The sequence below is a fragment of the Calliphora vicina genome, chromosome 5, assembly GCF_958450345.1.
Source record: "Calliphora vicina chromosome 5, idCalVici1.1, whole genome shotgun sequence".
Lineage (NCBI taxonomy): Eukaryota > Metazoa > Arthropoda > Insecta > Diptera > Calliphoridae > Calliphora > Calliphora vicina.
In genome coordinates, this window is record NC_088784.1 from 78,146,244 (window position 1) to 78,170,860 (window position 24,617).

Below are 24,617 nucleotides of genomic sequence, written 5' to 3' on the forward strand. Positions count from 1 at the left end.
GTAAACTAATTTTGGTAAAAAAAACGATTGAAGTGGAAAAAATTAAAAATTTGTGCAGATTTTTTAAATAAATGTTTGGTGATAAATAATTTGCAGTGATATTTAGAATTTGTCTAGAAAAATAAATTGTAAAAATTTGTTGCTGAAAGTAATATTTGTGGAAAACTTCTTAGTATAAAATTTTAATAAAATAGAAAGATATACTAATATCAGTTAAAAACTAATTTTTAAATAAATTTTTTAGTGAAAAAAAAAATATTCGTGAAAATTCTTTTTAAATAAATGTTGGTGAAACAATTTTTGTAAAATAATTTTGGTAAGAAAATATAAATATTTAAATTTTTCGCTAAGTGTTTTAGAGTTGATTTGTGAAATAAAATTGCTGAAATTTGTTGGTGATTTTTTTTGTTGTATTTTAAAGTCAGGCTTACTTGCAAATATAACTGGTTACATCTTAGGAGTTTAAAAACTCGATCTTCGTATGGCCTTACATAAATGAGTTAGTGAAAGTTAGAGTAATAGCGCGAATTTGTCAGTCGATTGCAATGCCTCGAAACTGCTGTAAAGACGCACAGTGATATAAAAAAAAAGATGGAAATAAATCAGTAACTTCTAAACCCTTACTCCGGTTTGAATGAAATTTCACACGGGCAAAGAGGAAGTGTAGTCGAGTTGGCCATCATGAGTGCACCAGGAGCGGGACCAGGGGTCCCCAAAGTAGGACAACAAGGGTGTTTTCAATTTTAAAAATTATCCTATTTCTTCGTTTGTGTTCCGATTTCAAAATTACATATATAGAATCTTCTTGTCAAGCACTACATAAAACCTCGTCGTAGCTATCAATTATCTCTTAAAGCTTAGGAGATATTCGCATTTGAAAATAAAATTTTCAACATTTTTACCCACACTACTCCAGTTTTTTGATGACCGCGGTTCCAAATATTTCCCGATTGTCTCCAATTTTTTTTATAGGATTAACAACAGATGTATATATCAAAAAAGAAAGAAAATTTTTCGCTATTTTTTGGGGAAAAAAGTACTTTTATTCCTTTTAAGTTATCTAAAAAATTTCTAAGAGGATGTATAATGAATTTGTACTTTTTGAAAAGCTAACTTTACATCAAATATTTCAAATTAAAAAAAAAAAAATATAATTTTTGATACCGAGGGGACCATGTCCATTCAAAAAATGCGTATTTTTTATGTAAAATTCAACTTTAGAGCAAATCGCATAATAGATATCAAATTATAATCTATTTTAGATGGCCCCGCCCCTAGTATGGATATTATAGCCAAAAAACGAAAAAATCCCATTTTTGGAATTATTCAATACTTTTTTGGGAATTGCGGGATTCCTGATTACAAATTTCAAAATTTGTTTTCATTTTTCCATTTTCAATAAAAATAAATCTATATAATTGTAAAATTTCATTCCAAATATTTATAAATAAAAATTTTATTTCAATTTGTAAAATTTGTATCTATGCCAAAACTCATTTAAAAGCATTTTTTTCATATTTTTTAAAAAAGTATTCCATAAATTTGTTCATTGTCAAATGTTATATACATTATTGGAAAGTAGATAAAATCTTCTATCCATTGATATATAACATGTCTAAATTATGTTTTTTACGTGGCAAATTAATTAGGGAAAACTTAACAACACGCAGATAATTTACCGATCAATAAATTTTGATAGAGGAGCCAAAAAAAAAGACACGTGTATCGGCGTTTTGAAAGTTTACATCTGAATTTCATTTGAGGGGGGTTAAAGTTTATTACTCTGGCACATTCTTATTGTTAATCTTCATAAGAAACCATATGATCCTTACATTTTAGGTATAAAATGTGTTCAGCAAAGTTATGTAAAATGTTACGGAGAATATTTTTGTAGAATAAAATCCTCAAGGCATGGGTCGTTTTTGTCCTTCTTTTAAAAATGAGCAAAAAACACCATTACAACGGGGATTTAAGGGGTTAAATGCTCCGTAAAATTTTACTATAAGTCCCTAAATACACCAAAACGGAAAATTCAACCAGAAAGTCAGAAATAAGACATAACAAAACAGAGCCGAGGGTTAATTTCGCATTTATTAAGAATTTTATTTGAAATAACACTTTAGGTATAAAATGTATTCAGCTACTTAATTTATGCAAAATGTTACGGAGAACATTTTTGTAGAACATGTTAACCATCTAAATCCTTAAGGCATGGGGAAATTAATAAATGCCAAAAAATAAAATGTCAAAAATTAAAAAAAACAAGTAGCCCCTTCACCAAATTATACTTTAAAATAAAATTTTTAAATATTTTTAGGTAAACAAAATTATTTTTTTTTCCAAAATGTTTTTAAAATTTTTCTTTTATTTGCGAAATTGTTTTTAAAAAAGTTTCTTCCAAATTTTTTTATACATTTTTTTTTTAATTTTTAAATTTATTGAAAAACAAGTAAGAGAGCTATATTCGGCTGTGCCGAATCTTATATACCCTTCACCAAATTATACTTAAAAATATTTTTAAGTAAATGTTTTAAATTTTTTTTTTCCAAATTGTTTATTTTTTTTTAAAAAAAGTTTTTTCAAATTTTTTTTTTAAATTTCTTTAATTAATTTTTTTGGAAAAAGTATTTATGACAAAAAAAAATTTTTTGATGAAAAAAAAATTCGGTTTAAAAAATATTTTTTTCCGATTTTGACCCATTGTATGTCCAACTTACTATGGTCTTATATACGTCGTTGCAAAGGTCTTTGAAATATCTATCATTAGATATCCATATTGTCTATATTAATGACTTAGTAATCCAGATATAGGTCAAAAATCAAGGTAGTCCTAGTTTTTTCCTTATATCTCAGCCATTTGTGTACCGATTTTCTCGATTTTAAATAGCGACCGAGCCGGAAGAATTTCGGAGATATTGATGTATGAATCGTGTATGTAAGTTATTTGGGGGCTTCGGAAAGTTGATTTCAACACACAGACGGACATGGCTATATCAATTCCGTTATCTATAACGATCCAGAATATATATACTTTATGGGGTCGCAAATGAAAAATGTGGAAACTACAAACGGAATGACAAACTTATTTATACCCTTGCCACTCATGGTGAAGGGAATAATAATTTTAAATTGTGGTAAAAAAAAAATTCGGGTTAAAAAATATTTTTCCCGATTTTGACCCTTCGTAGATCCAACTTATATATATATCTATACATCGTTGCAATGGACTTTGAAATATCTATCATTAGATATCCATATTGTCTATCTTAATGACTTAGTAATCCAGATATAGATCAAAAATAGGCCAATAATCGAGGTTATCCCGGTTTTTTCCTTATATCTCAGCCATTTATGGGCCGATTTTTTCGATTTTAAATAACAACCGAGCCGGAAGAATTCCCGATATATTAATGTATAAATCATGTATGTAAGTAATTTTGGGGCTACGGAAAGTTGATTTCAACATACAGACGGACATGGCTATATCGACTTCGCTAGCTATAACGATCCAGAAACCTTGCCACTCATGGTGAAGGGTATTAAAAGCGATTTGGGTTTGTGCGAAATAGACGTGTTTCAGAAATTAAAAAAGTCTAAATGTGTTGAAAAAAATTATAAAATAATGTGTGTTAATGAATTTAAATATATTAAAGTTTATTTATTCAATAATTTATAGTTAAAATTTCGAGAATTATGATTTGTTTACATCTCTCACAAGGGTGTTGAGTTCACACTGCAACTGTATAAGCGAGAGAGTAATATTGAAACATAGAGAGTGGGACTACTTGTTATACTTTGCTATTAATCATCTTAAATAAATATGGAATAAATATTTATCAACAATTATGGAACAATTTAAATACTTTATTCAAACGAAATGAGTGAAATTGTTAAAAACTGGTTTATTTTATTAGCTTTTTTATTCCTTAAGACTTAATAACTAATAATAATAATAATTTTATGGCATTTATACTATTTTTTATTATATATTTAAGTGATTTAAAACATGAAACTAATTTCATTCAATTTTCTTCTCTTTACAGAACTTAATTCAACAAAGCGTCGTCTCTTTAACTTGACAAAAAAAAAAAAAAACGCACACACAATAAAAAGCCAACATAATAAAATCTCATTAGTAAACAAAACAGGAAATAAAAATGTCCATTAAACAATAAAACGACACATACAGATAAAAAAACCACACAGAAACCAAATAAAAAAGAAATAAAATAATAAAAAAAAAATTCAAAGATGAAAATGAAAAATTATTTCAAATAACCACAAAATACCATACAGAAAAGCAGAGGAATGGTACAGCAAAAAAATAACAAAAAAGATAAACCAAACTTTGAAGTAAATAATAACCAATCATTTTTTATACACAGTCTATGCTGAAAATCACACAAAAAAACGTATCACAGTGATTAATAATGTTTTATGATCTCTACTAACATAATAGTAAAAAAAAAACAAACGTAACTGCAACAGAGAGAGAGAGAAAAATAAAAAACCAGAAGAACCTATAACAAACACAAACAACAAATAAACGGAAACTATAATATGTGATTGTGGTCATAAGCGGATGTCCGTGTTTAAAACAAAAATAACAGCAACAGCAATAGAACCCAACAACAGCAGCAGCAGCCACAGCAACCAAAGAAATTGTTGGTCAAACAACTAGTGCAAAATATTATTATTTGTTTTTTATTTTTGGCAAGCAACTGAGAAAAAAAAAGTGCGTCTGGTCTTGGGATTTTGGTTTTCTGGCTCAAAAATTGCCATACTTAAAAATTACTTAAGACGTCGCCATAACAAAACACACATAACCACTCACCTCTCACTCTGACAACCTAAAAACTGACCCTCCTCAGCAACCTTTACTCAAACTAACAAAATCTAAAGCCCAGCGACAAACAAACAAACCAAAAAAAATAATAATAATAAAGTTAAAAATGGAATTTCTTAAAAGGAAACATTTTTCATTGTGGATTACGACGACAACATTTATAATCATGGCCAGCATTGCGTTAAATGTGTCCACAGTTCAGGGGCTGCAGGGTGTACCAACATGGATGTAAGTAACCAAACATATATACAAATATTTCTTTTACATCTCTACATACTTCCATTTATTATTATTTTTTATGATTTAAAAACAACAGCCAGAGAAAAAAAAAATACTATTTTCTTTTTTGTCTTAGGTCTTAGTAACTGTCATATTAATACATGACAATAATTTTTAAAAAACAAGAAAATCTTGTTGTGCCATTGTCTGTTGGTATGAAAAAAAATAGCAGCAAAGTAAATGAACAATGAGTTTAAAAAAGCCTTAAATATCTTGTATTTAAAAAGCAAACTTTTAAATATGATTGAACATTTTAGGTTAAAATATATAAATTTATTTAATAATTTTTTTTCAAAATTATTTACAAAATTAAAGAAATTAATTAAACACTGCATAGTAGGGTGGCTCTCATTTTACAGTATTTCTAATTTTGTAGCTCCCAAGGTATAAATTTATTCTCCGTTATCTAAAAACTAAATGCTGAAAATTTGAGCAAAATTGGGTAATGTTAAGAAGATTCCAGTTTTGAGTCAAAACAATATTTTGAAAAAAAAAATAAAAAAATTTTAAATATAAAATATGTATACGAATATACAATGTTAGCTCATTATAACTTGATACAAAAAAAATAAAATTGCATCCCCATCTTAAATCACAAATTTTTAAAATTTTTTTTTCAAAATTTTCGAAAAATTAAAAAAACTGGTTTTCGATTCTAATAAATGCTAAATGAGGATTGACAAGTAATAGTGTTATATTCGGCTGAGCCGAATCTTGTATACCCACCATCAATTTGTGACACCAAAATATTTTTCTGATATAGGGTTTATATGGGGCTATTATGGATCAATCCTCTCAAAAAATGGTAGAAGGATTCATATAAAAATTGTTTATGTCTAATTTCATCACGATATTAATTATTATAAGACAATTATGAATGTTCTAGTCATTTTCTGAGGGGACCTTTAGTGGGGACTTGGGACAAATGTAGCCGTATTTTCGACATATTTTACAGTATAATTTCATATTACTGAGAACTAATTTGTGCAAATTTTTATCAGTACTACCTTATAATCAACATATACAGTGGTCGACCAAACAATGTAAACTTTTCCAAATATTTTATTAGTGGCCTAAAATCTGAAATAATTTTTTAAAAAATTTTTAAATTTTTGTAGTATGTTATTTGTATACTTTTATTAACTTAATTAAAAAAAAACAATGGACATAATTAATTAAATTCTAAAAATGAGAAAAGAAAATTAAAAGATTTCTTTATTACGGCATTGACAAAACAATGGAAACTTAGGTATTATTTTAACTTTGCAATAACTCAATATTTTGTTGGGTATCCCTTAATTTTTATAACTGCTACACATCGACGATGCATCTTCCTTCCTGGTGTAATTTTGGGTCCTTATTTTACGATCTACAATTTCCCATAGATTTTCTATGGGATTGAGATCTGGCGATTGGACAGGCCACTTCAAAACACGTACCTCGTTGGATTGTAACAACCCTAGATAGAGGTGTGTTTCGGGTCGTTGTCGTGTTGGAATCTCCAAACTATGGGCATATTTTCCTCAGCGTATGGATACATAACATCGTTTTATATGGTTCTGTATCCTATACCTGTCATGGTGTCTTTTATAATATGAATTGGGCCCATACCTTGCCCTGAAAAACATCCCCATACCATAATATTGCCACCGCCAAACTTTACAGTTTTATTTGTGTACTTTGGATCTAATCTTTTTTCAAATTGTAGACGAGCACAACGGTTCTTTTTAGAAAAGAGTGGTTTTTTCACATGACGATAGCAACCAAGACCAGCCTCATTTGCCCTGCGACTAACTGTTCGGGTACTTATTTCTAATTTTAGGCTATTAACAACATCTCGAGGAGTTATTTTTGGGAATTTCTTGAACTCTCTCGCTATTAAATTATCTTGTCTAGGAGTAGTCTTACGAGGTCTTCCACCTAAATGTTGAGTTTTTACAGAACTGGTCTCACGAAATTTCTTTATAATTTTTGAAACTGCTGATTTATTTATTGAATATTTGTCACAGATACTTTTTTGTTTTAAACCAGCTTTAAAATCGTTAATTATTTTATTTATTAAGTCTTCACAAATCTTAACTTTAGTCATTTTCGTTAACTTTGAAAAAAAAAACAATTATGCGAAAAAGTTAGAAAAAGAAATTGTGAAATATTACCAGAATTTAAAAATAAAATAACTGTAAACTGTAAAAAGAACGATTTTAAATATTATTTTCATTTTACACTTCTTGCAGAATTTTAAAAGTTTCCATTGTTTTGTCAGTAGCGAAATAGTGAATATTTTTAATTTTGTTCCCTTTCTTCAGAATATAGTTAATTATGTTGTTTGTTTTGCAAATAAAATAAAACTATACAAGTAAAATACTAAAAAAAAAAAATTTTATTTTAAAAAAATATTTTAAATTTTGAGCTACATATGGAATATTTGGAAAAGTTTCCATTGTTTTGTCAACCACTGTATATGGCGACATTTGTATGGGGACTAGTGAAGTCATGCACATTTTTCAATTTCAGCCAGCTAGCAGACAGTCTAAACAGACATACTAAACAGATAGAGAGACGGACGGACGGACATAGCTAGATTGTCTTAGAATTTCTAGAGTACCTAGAATATACATACATATATACAGCCCAATTGTGGAAAAAAATTCCCCGGTAGTTTTTTCCCTTTTCTCATTTTTGCTATTCAAATTCTATTTAAAAAAAAACGAAAAAACTCCGGGGATTTTTCTTTCATAATTGGGCTGTATATAACTTTGTGAGTTTGCCACAATATACCATCCATCATTTGATAGTAAGTATAAAAATGCATTTCATCGGTTGTACCTATTATGAGTTAGCTGTTTGACGACCGATTTAAAATTGGTGGATTTCGAGGAAAATTTGTCTTACATTTCAACATTTCGTTACCTCTTTTCTGATATTTAATTTTACAATGTTTCTTTGGGATGCTAATTTACAGTTTTGTAATTTAAAATTTCATGTAATGGGTTTATTTGGACTAGAAAAAAATTCTTAAGAAATTTATCTATAATGTTTTTATATATAGGATAGCTTTCAAGTAGAAAACGCCTAAAAAATAATATTGGGACTTAAAAATGCTGGATTTTTTTTAAACATTTCTACAATATAAATGTTTTCAAAGTATTGGCCATTTTTAGCTATGGCCTTTTCCCATCTTTCTGACAACATATGGATTCCGAGCCAAAAGAACTGCTCATCGATTACTAAAACGAATCAAGTCAATTTCGGATACTCTGTTCCAAAATGAAGCGAATCGAACCGCGGAGAGAGTGTTCTGTGTCGATCGAAACAAATAGGAGTCGGACGGGGCAAGGTCTGGACTATAAGGCGCATATTCTTGGCGTTTTTCGGTCAATGCTCACTTCAAACGAATCAGTTGGGTTCGGTACAGTTTCCTTGTGATGGTCTGGCCATATTTCAGCAGCTCATAATATATAGCACCCTCCCACCAAATATAGAGCATTATCTTAGCGCCATGTGTATTTGGCTTTGATGTCAATTCTACTGATTGGCCTGGCTTCACATACGATCTCTTACGCCTCGGGTTATCGTAATGTATCCATTTTTCATCGCAAGTAATGATTCGTGTAAAAATGATTTTATTTTATAGCGTTCAAGCATCATTTCGGACATTTAAACTCATCTTTCAATGTCTCTCAGCTTCAATTCGTATGTTACCCAATTTCCCTGCATTTGGAAGAATCCTTCTGCTCGCAAACGTTTTGAAATTGCTACTTGAATAGATTCCAATGATTTTGAAAGCTCTTGTTGAGTTTGGCAACAATCTTCATGGAGTAATGAATCCAATTTTTGGTTTTCTTTGTCTTCCGTTTCAAAATTACTACTTCTGAACCAAACAAACCACCTCGTTGAAACCGATGAAACACATTCACCGATAAGCTTAGGTGAGCAATCGGTGTGCTTCTGCGGAACTTTTTTAAAATTCAAAAAAAGTAATGCAAAACTTCCCGCATATGACGCTTTGTTAGCACAAAATTCGAACTGTAAAAAAAAAAATATTTTTTTTAAGAAAAGTCTCTTTAAGGCTCAAGTAAGGTTTTTTATTGTGGAAAAAGTGTTTTTTTAAGTGAAAAAGCTTTTTTGGTATATAAAAGTGTAGGTAAAAAAATTGTTTAGTGAAAAAGCTTTTTTGTGTTTCAAAGTTTTACTATAAACTATGTTTATAAAAGAATAGTTTTTCAAAAGAAAAATTTTTATGAATAAAAAATCCGCGGTAGTTTTTTTTAGCTTTTCCAACTTTGAATTTAAATAGGAAAAATGGGAAAAAGGAAACACACTACAGTGGACTTATTATTCATAATTGGGCGTATGTAAATATTTTTTCATTATAAAAGCTTTTTTATGCATATAGTTTGTTTGCAATTTCTTTTCATAATAAAAGCTTTTTTTACGTATAATGACAAATTTTTGTTCATAATTGGTTTTGTTATCTTTAATTGGTTATTTAAAATGCGATAACATTTAAAATATTGTACGTACTAAAAGAAGTATAATTGTGAGAAAACCTTACTTATTAAAAAAGCTTTCACGAAAACACTTTTTTTGCAAAGCTTGACTATGACAAAAGCTTTCCCAAAAACACTTTTTATGGAAAGGTGATATTTTTAATTTAAAATTTTACATCTAGTATCTAATAATGACTTGATAATTTTTCAGATTTCAATCAACTATGGTTAGAGATAAAATTTCAATATTTCATTTCATATTCTCAGCTTTATCTAAATGTAACCCCCCAGTGTGTCAAATTGAAATTAAACTAGTTACAATTAATCACAGTTTTTTTAAACCAAAAACAGAAATAAAAATGCCTTTTAAATGCTAAAATAGCAAAGAAAAATTTATAACCAAAAAAAAAACAAAGAAAGAAAATTTATCGTAGAAAATCTATTCTTTTCAGCTAACAAAGCTCTACATGAGGTAAAACTAACAAAGCGTAGAAAAATAAAACTGAAATACATTTTTGATTTAACCCTAGAGGTTTATATAGAGGTAAATTGCAACAAAAAAACAAAATCTAAATACTATGTATGTATTTGGAAATGTTGGAGAAAAAATATTTGAAAATAAATCTAAAATAGTCTAACGGTAAAATTTGAAACTAAACCAAACGTTTTTCTTTAGCTTTTTGACTTTTGGCAATATACACAGCATGCGGGCAGGCAGGCAGTCAAGGCAGGCTGGCTGGCAATGAAGTCAGTTCAGTTATAATGCAGGAAAAACTATGCAGCAAAGAAACTGTTTTTTCTGCAGCAGATGAGACACAGTAAACCTGTATTGTAGTAATGGTACGTGCAGTTTAAAAGAGTTCAATAGAAGTATTGATTTGAGTTTCTTTATTGAGAAAAATATGTATAAAAAAAAACAAAATATTTTCATATGATCCCATTAATAGAAGACATAGCTATTTTTTTAATCAATAGCAGGAGTTTAAATTTAAGTTTTTTTTTCAAAGCTACAATATAATTTTAAATGGAATGGCAAATAGCCTATAGAGATTATTACTTATAAAATATTTGAAGTATATCTTAGCTTTATTTTTATTATCAGTTTTATGGAAGAAACAAATGCATATTTAGCTGTTCTGGGGAAGTTATATTGAAACAACTGTCTGCCTTCATTACTTCCATATTACCGCTAACGAAGTACTTCTTTTGCGCTTCTTCAAAAGCTCTTCTTTTTTGCTGGTATAAATATAACACTGTGTGTAATTTTTTGAGTCATGGAAATATAACCATATACGGGCACCACTACGTGATAAAATACCAAAAAAATCAAGACATATGTCTCCCAGTTTTGTCCAAAGTCATGCACTTTTTTTATGGGCCCCCAAAGATTGGGGACCTCGATGTCATTTTTGCAAAAAAGTGATAATTTTCACAGGCTCATATCTTGCAAACAGTTGGGAATTTTGATTTACTCTCTGAGGCAAAGTTGTAGCCCTTGTCATAAAGAACAAAAATTGTGAACATATAAAATCAAGAAAACGTCATCTTCAAGATCAAAATCGCAAAAAACTTTAAAGAAATCGAAATAAATTTAAAACTGCCTAAAAGTATGCTTTAGTTTATAATAATTTAATAGTTTATGGCCCAAAACATTTAATTCCTTTGGTGTGGTGTTAAGAATCACTCCTAGGAAGTTCATATATTCTAGAAAGTTGTTTATTAAGATCTTAGGTACATTTTTGTAGTTGATTGTTTCCTTGAATTTTGAACGGTTTGCTACCTATGGACCTGAACAGGGGAAAAAAGGAAAAAAATTGATTTTTAAAGTTTTTTGCGATTATGATCTTGAAGATGCAGTTTTTTTGAGTTCATATGTTCACAATTTTTGTTCTTTATGACAAGGGCTACAACTTTGCCTCAGAGAGTAAATCAAAATTCCAACCTGTTTGCAAGATATGAGCCAGAGAAAATGATCACTTTTTTGCAAAAATTGCGCATAAAAATAAAGTGCATGACTTTGAGCAAAACTGGGAGACACGAAACTTTTTTTTGGTCTTTTATCACGTAGTGGTGGCCTTATATGGTTTTACTTTTCGTGTTGAACTGTGTTATTAAACTCATGCCATCATCAACTACTTCTCCACTTGGCAATAAATACAATTTTTTTCTTTCTTTAACAATTTATTACACACTTCAACTTGTATAAATAAATGAATTGTTTAATTTATTTACATTTATTTCATTTTTTTATTATTTTTAAATTGATACTTTTCAATTAATTTCCCTGGTTTAATGTTTATTTTGTTCATCTTCTATCATTTCATTATTTACCCAACCAAAAACCTTCATTAAAATACCATAAAAAACAAAAAAATTTGCATTACAAATTCATAAAATCTAATAAAAACGTCTAAAACCAATATTTGGTAATAAATATTGTAAAAAAATACGGTGTAACCAAGAAAACGCAGAAAAACCACAACAAAAAAATCTGATAAAATCAATCTCTCTACAACTCATACACCTTGTTCAACTAAATGTTGAAATTGATTTTCAAATTAAAGCTTCTCTATCTTTTTCTATCTGTTTGTTTGTATATATTTCATTAAGAAATCTCTCAATGATTTTTTTTTTGGAGTGTTGAAACAAATAATACAAAATAACACAATGTTTTCTTATTGAAATAAAGAAAAATAAGTGGAAAAAAATATGTAAATTTTCTAAATAAACGATTTATTATATTAGATAAAGAAACACCAGAAAATAAATTTTCTTTGGGGAGAAAAACCCTCAAATACAAACTTTAAAAAGAAAGTTAAGAAGAAAATCAATAAAAACAAATAAAAAAATAGACACCAGCAACCAAGTAACCAACTAATTGGAAAACTGTGTAAGAGACGATTTCAAAAAATGTAAAACAAAAGATAATTAAGATAAAACTGACAGAAAACAAAAAAATTTAAAAAAAAAACAATTTGGTTAGTAACGAAATAAATTTCATTGTGGTTAAACTCAAACACAACAAGTCACCATAAAGGAAGATTGAATTAATGTTGGAAAAAAGAGCAAAAGTCACTGTGGTAAAATATATTTAGAATTAAATAGTTAGTGAATTAAAGATAGATTTTTAGGAATTTTTAATTTTTGCTTATTATAACGTTCACCATGAGTGGAATTTCTACATTTTTCATTTGCTATCCCAGAAAGTGAATATATTCTGGATGCCCGTCTGTCCGTCTGTATGTTGAAATCAACTTTCCGAAGCCGCCAAAATGTCTGAGATATAAGGAAAAAACCAGGACTATATCGATTTTTGACCTATTTTTGATCTATATCTGGATTACTAAGTCATTAATATAGACAATATGGATATCTAATGAGAGTCATTTACAAAATCAAAAATTTTATGTTCAGTTTTCAAAAAACCACACCATATTTAAGTAATTTGGTCCGATTTCAGATACATTCTCGAAAACATCTCGAAAACTATGTAACTAATAGTCATTATTTCTATTTATTGTTTAGTTTAAACGTGGTTCTATTTATTGTTTAGTTTAAACGTGGTTCTATTTATTGTTTAGTTTAAACGTGGTTATATTTATTGTTTAGTTTAAACGTGGTTATATTTATTGTTTAGTTTAAACGTGGTTCTATTTATTGTTTAGTTTAAACGTGGTTCTATTTATTGTTTAGTTTAAACGTGGTTCTATTTATTGTTTAGTTTAAACGTGGTTCTATTTATTGTTTAGTTTAAACGTGGTTCTATTTATTGTTTAGTTTAAACGTGGTTCTATTTATTGTTTAGTTTAAACGTGGTTCTATTTATTGTTTAGTTTAAACGTGGTTCTATTTATTGTTTAGTTTAAACGTGGTTCTATTTATTGTTTAGTTTAAACGTGGTTCTATTTATTGTTTAGTTTAAACGTGGTTCTATTTATTGTTTAGTTTAAACGTGGTTCTATTTATTGTTTAGTTTAAACGTGGTTCTATTTATTGTTTAGTTTAAACGTGGTTCTATTTATTGTTTAGTTTAAACGTGGTTCTATTTATTGTTTAGTTTAAACGTGGTTCTATTTATTGTTTAGTTTAAACGTGGTTCTATTTATTGTTTAGTTTAAACGTGGTTCTATTTATTGTTTAGTTTAAACGTGGTTCTATTTATTGTTTAGTTTAAACGTGGTTCCATTTATTGTTTAGTTTAAACGTGGTTCTATTTATTGTTTAGTTTAAACGTGGTTCTATTTATTGTTTAGTTTAAACGTGGTTCTATTTATTGTTTAGTTTAAACGTGGTTCTATTTATTGTTTAGTTTAAACGTGGTTCTATTTATTGTTTAGTTTAAACGTGGTTCTATTTATTGTTTAGTTTAAACGTGGTTCTATTTATTGTTTAGTTTAAACGTGGTTCTATTTATTGTTTAGTTTAAACGTGGTTCTATTTATTGTTTAGTTTAAACGTGGTTCTATTTATTGTTTAGTTTAAACGTGGTTCTATTTATTGTTTAGTTTAAACGTGGTTCTATTTATTGTTTAGTTTAAACGTGGTTCTATTTATTGTTTAGTTTAAACGTGGTTCTATTTATTGTTTAGTTTAAACGTGGTTCTATTTATTGTTTAGTTTAAACGTGGTTCTATTTATTGTTTAGTTTAAACGTGGTTCTATTTATTGTTTAGTTTAAACGTGGTTCTATTTATTGTTTAGTTTAAACGTGGTTCTATTTATTGTTTAGTTTAAACGTGGTTCCATTTATTGTTTAGTTTAAACGTGGTTCTATTTATTGTTTAGTTTAAACGTGGTTCTATTTATTGTTTAGTTTAAACGTGGTTCTATTTATTGTTTAGTTTAAACGTGGTTCTATTTATTGTTTAGTTTAAACGTGGTTCTATTTATTGTTTAGTTTAAACGTGGTTCTATTTATTGTTTAGTTTAAACGTGGTTCTATTTATTGTTTAGTTTAAACGTGGTTCTATTTATTGTTTAGTTTAAACGTGGTTCTATTTATTGTTTAGTTTAAACGTGGTTCTATTTATTGTTTAGTTTAAACGTGGTTCTATTTATTGTTTAGTTTAAACGTGGTTCTATTTATTGTTTAGTTTAAACGTGGTTCTATTTATTGTTTAGTTTAAACGTGGTTCTATTTATTGTTTAGTTTAAACGTGGTTCTATTTATTGTTTAGTTTAAACGTGGTTCTATTTATTGTTTAGTTTAAACGTGGTTCTATTTATTGTTTAGTTTAAACGTGGTTCTATTTATTGTTTAGTTTAAACGTGGTTCTATTTATTGTTTAGTTTAAACGTGGTTCTATTTATTGTTTAGTTTAAACGTGGTTCTATTTACTGTCTAATAGATCTAATTTTAAAGAATAGAATAAAAATTGTACTGTTTGCTTTGTATATGTGTAGCTAAATCGACAATTAAATTTAAAAAACTATCAAATTCTTTGATTATTCCTTTACCTAGTGCAACAATGTCCAGCTGTAAAATTTTGGAAAAAGACATGGTTCATGCTGCATGCATTTTAGGGCAATTTATGACATATAACCGTGAAGATCCATTAGAAATATCTTTTTTTACGGATTGTGAGCAATATTTTACAAAAAATTTAAGTATTTTCTGGAATATTTTAAAAATAATTAAAAAAAATTTTTAATCTTTTTTGGAATAATTTTCAATCATAAAAAGAAACATAAAAATACAAAAATTTTAAAAAAAATATTTTATAAAATTGATTTTTCCACAAATTTTAACTTTGCTAACCCATAAAGTAGGCACCTAAAAGGCGTAGAACCCTTTTCAAACACTCATTTCATAGGTTGATCCATTACACAGTACAACATTTTTCAGTTCATTGCTTTGGGACTCAATTCTGACAATTGCACGTGAAAGTAGCCCCAAGAATAAGAACTTCTGCGTCATTAGTTTTGTCAAGTTGGCTGCCATAATAATTTAATGACCATACGAATTTTTTTTCCTCAAGGTGGATTTTTATCACTTTTTCTATATTTTAGCACGGTTATATCTCGTATACCGTACGGAATATCTCTTTTGTGGCTGAAGCAAAGTTGTAGATATTGAATAGTAGAAAAAAAGTACGGAACATACCGACCCAAAAAAGGTGCACCCAGTGCCTTAAAAATCGCAAAAATGCCAATTTTTTAACCAATTTTTCACCTTTTTTGCTCAATAACTGGATTACAAATCCAATTATGAACCGATCACCATGAAATTAGGTCGTGTGATTTGTGTCTATATGAAAGTTATTTATCATGACTTTTGTATGTATACCATCATTTTTAACAGATTTATTCACTTTAAAGTGATTTTCGGAAGCGGGTCTTATATGGGAGCTATGACAAATTATGGACCGATCATAAAAGAATTTGGTACATATAATTTGTTCGGCACAAGGATGAAGCCTGTTGAAATTGGCTGAAATCGGTTCATTATTTCACTTAGCCCCCATACAAATGCCCTCCCGAAATTGGACTTTATCGGTCATAAATGTTTAATTTATATATGTATCTACACAAATTTCGCTCAAAATAAGTTTTATATATATAAAATTCATGTCAAAAAATTTTATTATGATCGGTCAATAATTATTCATAGCTCCCATATAAGACCCGCTTCCGAAAATCACTTTAAAGTGAATAAATCTGTTAAAAATGATGGTATACATACAAAATTCATGATTAATAACTTTCATATAGTTACAAATCACATGACCTAATTTCATGGTGATCGGTCCATAATTGGATTTGTAATCCAGTTATTGAGCAAAAAAGGTGAAAAATTGGTTAAAAAATGGGCATTTTTGCGATTTTTAAGGCACTGGGTGCACCTTTTTCGGGTAGGTATGTTCCGTACTTTTTTCCTACTATTCAATATCTACAACTTTGCTTCAGCCACAAAAGAGATATTCCGTACGGTATACGAGATATAACCGTGCTAAAATATAGAAAAAGTGATAAAAATCCACCTTGAGGAAAACAAATTCGTATGGTCATTAAATTATTACGGCAGCCAACTTGACAAAACTAATGATGCAGAAGTTCTTATTTTTGGGGCTACTTTCACGTGCAATTGTCAGAATTGAGTCCCAAAATCATGTGTTGTACTGTGTTATCTATCATATGCCATATACATTTTTGGATTATCTCATTTGGTTCAAAAGTTATGATTTTTGCAACAAAAAATCTCAAATGACGCCACTGCAGTGCACTGTGTGGATCAAAATCGGGAAATGTATTTTTTAACCCGATTTTTATTTAACAAAAAAATGTTTGTTCCACAAATAAATAAAATTTTTTTTTTAAATTTTGAAAAAAAAAAATTACAAAATTTTGAAAGAAATTTAAAAATTTTTGTTTTCAAATATTTAAAATTTTTATTTTAAAGTGTAATTTGGTGTAGCTCTATTACTTGTTTTTAAATTCGCTTCTATAAAAATTATGAAATAGTACCAATTTTTATACCCTTCGCCGTGAGTGGCATTTTTCTCAATTTTTCATTTGCGACCCCACAAAGTATCATATATATTCTGGTTCATTATAGATAGCGAAGTCGATATAGCCATGTCCGTCTGTATGTATGTTGAAATCAACTTTCCGTAAAAAAAAATTTAAAAATTAAAAAAAAATGTTTAAAAAGTAAAAAATATAATTTTAAAAAATTTTTAAAAAAGGTAGTAAAAAGTAGTTTTTATAAATATTGTGCAAATTTTAATCCATTGATGAGTACTAAAGTTTTAGAAAAAAATACTATTAAAAAATTTATATTTAAAAAAATGGTACTTTTGTTATATTTTGTAACTTTTATCATGAAGGATTAAATTAAAATAATAATTAAAAAAAATTTATAAAAATTAGGTACCAGTTTAATTTGACAAATACTACCAAAAATACTAAAAGAATCAAATTTGTTAAAACAATTAATAAATTAATTATCATATCATTCAGTGGCAAATGATTCAACTTAAATTGTTCCTTTAATATGAAGAAATACGTTATGATTTGATGTACATTAAATAAAAAAATTCAAAATTGTACCAGTTTTTATAAAAAAAAATTTGTATCCAATTTATTTTTTAATCTACAAGTTCTTACCTACAATTAAACATAAATTAAAATTAATCCTTTAGTTTCCATTTTGTTCTATTACTTAAATACAGTTCATTAAAGAACGTTTTTAACTCCCAGTCTAGTGAAATCATTAACCAACATGCAGTTTTCCTTTCATTTGCTTTTGCACTCAAGAATTTCAACAGCACTCTTTAACACATTTGTTAAACACAAATTGAATAGCATTATAATTATCGCTGTAATATTAGTTTGGTCACTCGGAGAAACAAATCCACTTGGGGCACCACCAACTACTTAAATGCTGTTGCTGCTGCTGCAACAACATGTGTACTTACATACATATGTATGTGAATAAATATGTATAAATGTGTGCAACAGGACACACAAAGTTGTGTTAACTTGGTCATTATAAACACAATCGCTGTAAATTGTTATGCCTCATAATGTGGTACGAGTTGTTGGTTGTTGCTGATTGTTGTAATAAGTGCAATATAAAGCTTATTTATGTTTATTATTTTACATAGTTTTGTTGTTGTAGTTGTTGCTGTTGTTCTTGTTAATAACCTTAATGTTTATATGTTTTCCAGCCTTAAGCCAGATTTGTCCATTAAGAAGGTCTATAAAATCTTAGAAAATTTATGATGTTAATATAGATAAATAGTACATACATATGTGAATGTTGTGCAGCCTTTGGTTTTCTGTATATATATAAGTATATGGTTAAAATATTACCCATATTAAGTCTATAAAATAATAAACTTTAAAATGATTATTGAGTCTAAGCTTCAAACTGTCTATGAGAACAGGTATCGAGTAAATGACTTGAAAATTTATTTAAGAATTCCACCAGATAATGTTGTGTTAAGTATTTATTTGCCACAGATAAATTATGGTTTTTATTTTGGTTCGTGTTAAGGAAGTTAAGGTGAATTATAGTTGAGATTGAAAATAATAATAATAAAAAAATACATTCGAAATATTTTGTTGCCATGCAATTGAGAGCAAACTAATTTTGAATACTAAAGTATTTTGAACACTTAAGTACTAAGTTGGTATTTATATTGTAAACTTAATAAATACCTTTAATTAAGCTAGTGCTATACAAAAAATTTCAATAATATAAAATATCCACGATTCTCCTATATATTGGACTATAAACTATCTACCATTCTCCTATATATTGGACTATGAAATATCCACGATTCTCCTATAAATTTGACTATGACATATCCACTATTCTCCTACATATTGGACCATAAAATATCCAGGATTCTCCTATATATTGGACTATAAAAGATTCACGATTTTCCTATATATTGGTCTATAAAATATCCACGATTCTCCTATATATTGGACCATAAAATATCCACGATTCTCCAATATATTGGACTATAGAAGATTCACGATTCTCTTATAGATCGGACTGTAAAGTATCCATGATTCTCCTATATATTGGACTATAAAATATCCACGATTCCGTAAGATATTGGTCAATAGAAGATCCACGTTTCCTCAAGATATTGGGCGGTTCCACAAGAACTTGGATTATACAAGATTCACGATTCCACTATGAAAGGCCGACGCTTTCACAAGACATTGGACTATACAAGACCTACGATTCCACAAGTCATTGGACTATAAAAGATCAACGATATTCCACAAGATATTGGACCATAAAATATATTGGTCTATAAAAGATCCAGGATTTTACAAGATATTGGACGGTACAAGATCCACAATTCCACATAATATTCGTCTATTAAAGATCCACGATTTCACAAGATATTGGACGGTACAAGATCCACAATTCCACATAATATTCGTCTATTAAAGATCCACGATTTCACAAGATATTGGACTGTAAAAGATCCACGATTCCACAAGATATTGGTCTATAAAATATCCACGATTTCACAAGATATTGGACTGTAAAAGATCCACGATTCCACAAGATATTGGACTAGAAAATATCCATGATGCCACAAGATATTGGACTAGAAAATATCCATGATTCCATAAGATACTGGACTAGAAAAGATCTACGATTCTCCATGGTATTGGACATTAAAATATCCAATATTCCTAACGATACTTTACTATCAAGAACAGAAGATTTCAGCAGCTACCGAAGCTACGATTATAATAGATATTTCCATGATTCTAGTAGACATTGGAATATATGTTCTGATGTAAAAAGTGCTTTCACTAGATGTTAGATTAGGAAGTAAGTAGCCTAGATAGATTCCACCAGAATTTAAACACAACAATATCCTAGATTCTTATAGATATTGAACAAACAAAAGAGCACTTTACCTATATAAAAATCTGTACAACATCTGTTCTGATAACTACAATAATGGTTTAATTATGTTTTTGGTCTTCCGGTAATAACTACAATTTCAACATAAATTATAATTGTCTAACATTTAAAATATTCTTCTGATACTTGTCCATCATCAGTTAATGATCTACAATTGTATTTTTAGATAATTATACAGCTTTCAAAAGGCCGCCTTTTTTTGAACATCTAAAACTTGGCGGCCGTCATTTCTGGCACATAATTATATAGTGCCACACAATTATAATAAAATATAATAGAAGGAAAAATAAAACAGATTAAAAAAAACAAAAATAAATGGGTTTCCTTCTGAAAAATACAGAAAAAAAAATTAAACAAAAAGAAAAAGATACTAAAGGCCAGCAAAAGTTACAAACAAAAAAAAAGAAAAACTAGAAGCAAAACTATAATACAATATTACAAAAGAAACCAAAAGATACAAACAATGAGAGAGAGAAAATAGACAATTGCCGGCAGCTTATTAAAGCAGGTCATAAATTGAACAAACCAGAAATGAGAAGAATTATTATGAAAAACAAAAGTCAGTAGTTTTTGGACAAAAACTAAAAACTGAAATCAAAGAGTGTGTGCGCCATTTAGTCAAACCCAAGTAAGAAAGGTAGAAAATGCAATTGTAAATAACCATGAGGAAAGGAGAAAGAACAACCATAAACCTAATTAATGTGATTATACATGACCAAAATGAAAATACATTCAAAATAAGCTAAAGATGCTGCAAGACAGTTTTAGATTAAATTTAAAGACTAAAAGAAAGCATTCGCTACAGGTAATTAGGACAGGCAGTCATTCTTTCAAAAGTCAATTCTGGATGGTGGTGGTTTTCAAAGCAACAAAGACCGACATTTGAAATTTCCACACAAGAGTTTTATAGAAAACTATAATAACTATGGAAAAAGATGAGTTCTGCAAAGCATAACTATTGGAATTGCATAGATTTTCTGAAGTATTCACTGCTATAAGTCCCTTTGGGTGCGACCTTTACCTCCTCTTACTTTTCGTGCCAGCAGTATGCTGCCTCTTAAACTTATCACACACTCTGCATCCCAAACATTAAGGTGTAGACGCGGGAAAAAAGAAACAAACAGATTCAAAAGAAACACTTTGCACCAGACACCATTTACCGTAGAGTGTTGTGGTTGTAGAAATAATAAAAAAAACGCAGAAACTAAAGAAAAAGAAACATTAATTTAACTGTCTGCTTACACTCACTAAATGTGCATTTAAATAAAAATGACTGACATTATGCATTGAGGCATGAAATAAAAAAGCATCCGTAACAACTACTCATGCGGTGTTATACGAGTAATATTTACGTACGATACGTATTTATATGCAACATACAACGGCGAATTTATAAAACATTTAAAACGTATGCTGCTCTTAGCCGATCATGTAATAGAATGAAATGAATAAGACAGGGATAGAGTGGAGCCAAGATTCCAATAGATACTGGACAATAGAAAAAGCAACGATTTAATACTTAAAAGATCTACGATTCTTCAATATATTGGGCTATCTAATATCCACGATTCTCATATATACTGGACTATCCAATATCCACGATTCTCCTATACATTGGACCATGCAATATCCTCGATTCTCCTATATATTGGACTATCCAATATCCACGATTCTCCTATACATTGGACCATGCAATATCCTCGATTCTCCTATATACTGGCCTATCCAATATCGACGCTTCTCCTATATATTGGACTATTCAAGATTCACAATTCTCCTTTATGTTGGACTATAAAATATCAACGATTCTCCTATATATTGGACTATCCAATATCCACGATTCTCCTGTGTATTGGAATATCCAATATCCACGATTCTTCTATATATTGGACTATCCGATATCCACGATTCTCCTATATATTGGACTATCCAATATGCACGACTCTCCTCTATATATGTGAGACTATCAAATATCCACGATTCTCCTATATATTGGACTATCCAATATCCACTATTCTCCTATATATTGGACTATCCAATATCCACGATTCTGCTATATATTGGACCAAAAAATATCCACGATTCGCTATATATTGGACTATCCAAAATCCACGATTCTCCTATGTATTGGTCTATCCAATTTCCACGATTCTCCTATATATTGGACTATATAATATCCACTATTCTCCTATATATTGGACTATCCAATATCCACGACTCTGCTATATATTGGACCAACAAATATCCACGATACTTCTATATATTGGACTATCCAATGTCCACGATTCTCCTATATACTGGAATATCCAATATCCACGATTCTCCTATATATTGAACCATAAAATATCCACGATTCTCCTACATATTGGACTGTCCAATATCCACGATTCTCCTACATATTGGACTGTCCAATATCCACGATTCTCCTATATATTGGACTATAAAATATCCACGATTCTCCTATATATTGGACTATCAAATATCCACGATTCTCCTATATATTGGACTATCCAATATCCACGATTCTCCTATATACTGGACTATCCAATATCCACGATTCTCCTATATATTGAACCATAAAATATCCACGATTCTCCTATATATTGGACTATCCAATTCCACGATTCTCCTATATATTAGACTATCCAATATCAAGGATTCTCCTATATATTTCACTATCCAATATCCACGATTCTCCTATATATTGGACTATCCAATATCCACGATTCTCCTATATATTGGACTTTGCGATATCCACGATTCACTTATATATTGGACTTTCCAATATCCATGACTCTCCAATATGTTGGCCTATCCAATATCCACGATTCTCTTATATATTGGACTATCCAATATCCACGATTCTCTTATATATTGGACTATCCAATATCCACGATTCTCCTAAATATTGGACTATCCAATATACACGATTCTTCTATATATTGGACTATACAATATCCACGATTCTCCTATATATTGGACTATCCAATATCAACGATTCTTCTATATACTGGACTATCCAATATCGACGATTCTCCTATATACTGGACTATCCAATATCCACGATTCTTCTATATATTAGACTATAAAATATCCACGATTCTCCTGTATATTGGACTATAAAGTATCCACGTTTCTCCTATATATTGGACCACAAAAGATCCACAATTATTTCATTCCATTAGACAAGGAATCTTGAAGCCCTCAAGATAAAAACTTAATGACAACTTTGTTTTACCAAATTGAGACCTCATTCCTTTAAACTGCTGCTCTCAAAATAGTTAAACAAAAAAAATACGCTTGTGTTATTCTCCACACATATGTAGCAGCAAGCAACACCCAGCAGTAAAACATTTTTGTTGAAAATATAAAATGAGACGACATTCATACAACACAATTATTTTTCAATGAGTTTTTCGTTTAGTTTCGTTTTTCCGGCTGTTGTTTATTTTACTTATTTTTTTGCTGTTGCTACTTTTATAAAATAACGCTGGCAGAGATGGATTTGAGGCAACAAAGCAAAAAAAAAAAAGAAAGACTAGAAGCAGCCTATTTGTAAACAATTAAAATAGCTCCATTATTGCTGTTGTCGGCAATTGTGCAGTTGCTATTACTCACATTCAGTGTTTTGTGTATTTCGTAGTTTTTCATTATAGAAAGAACTTTTGTGTTTATTTAAACAATTGTGTGCGTTTTTTTTTAGTTATATAAATTGAAAAATAAAATTGTTGATTGATTTCGTAATGAACTTGAACTTTGTAAACATTTCTGTCTATCAATTCACTTCATTTCGTTGCAGGTTTATTGGAAAAAAACAAATGCAATTGGTTTAAAGACCATACAATTCAGTCATTCATTCATTGATTTAATGATTATTAAAGTGTATTCAAAGTGGTAGATGTTTTTCTTAATAAAAGATTTGTGTAAACATATTACATTTATGCATTTATCATAAATGTATTTAATTTTTTAATATAATTTTTATGGATTTCCAAAGCTGATGGCCCGTGGCTTTGTTTATTACAATGTTATTGTCACTCTATGGGTGCTATTTTTTTTTTTTGGTGCTGTTCTGAAATACTAGATCTTGATGTTTTCGGGTTATTGAAATATTTATCTTATGATGTTAATTTCTTTATTTGTAATTAATTATTTATTGTTCTGTTGATGTTTCATGGGGTGTCAATTTTGGGGTTAAACAGCAAGACTGAAATAAACATTTTGAGATTTCAAGATTTATATTGAAATTAAATGAAATAGATTGTGTATATGGCCACCTAAGATATATGTATAATCAAATTTCGTTTCCCGCAGAGTGATCTACAGGTAACAGCTGTAGGTGGCTTGGATGTAAATAATACGAATTTGTTGGAATATTTTTTTTTGGTAATTTTTCGTTACTTTTTTAAAGTTGATAGTGAGAGAAAAAAAAATGATTAAGCATTTTTATTAAATATAATCTGTATCATAATAATGACTAGTTTTGTTGAATCTGATTCCGGAATTAAGCTTTGTAGTGTATGTTTGTATTTATAAAATGTAGTATATAGTTTGGTTGGTTGGTTGCGCGAGAACAGTCAAGTAGATTCGAAAGGACCCC

General features: G+C 29.0%; 1 protein-coding gene across 1 annotated transcript in view; it reads left to right on the top strand.

Moving 5' to 3' along the window:
* Positions 1-4,881: 4,881 nt before the first annotated feature.
* Positions 4,882-24,617, top strand: part of Wnt5 (Wnt oncogene analog 5) — a 228,504-nt gene continuing 208,768 nt past the window's right edge. Inside the window, exon 1 of the mRNA XM_065512221.1 lies at positions 4,882-5,074. Coding sequence (XP_065368293.1) covers positions 4,953-5,074 — 122 coding nt within the window. The 5' untranslated portion in view covers positions 4,882-4,952. The remainder of the gene's footprint in view (positions 5,075-24,617) is intronic.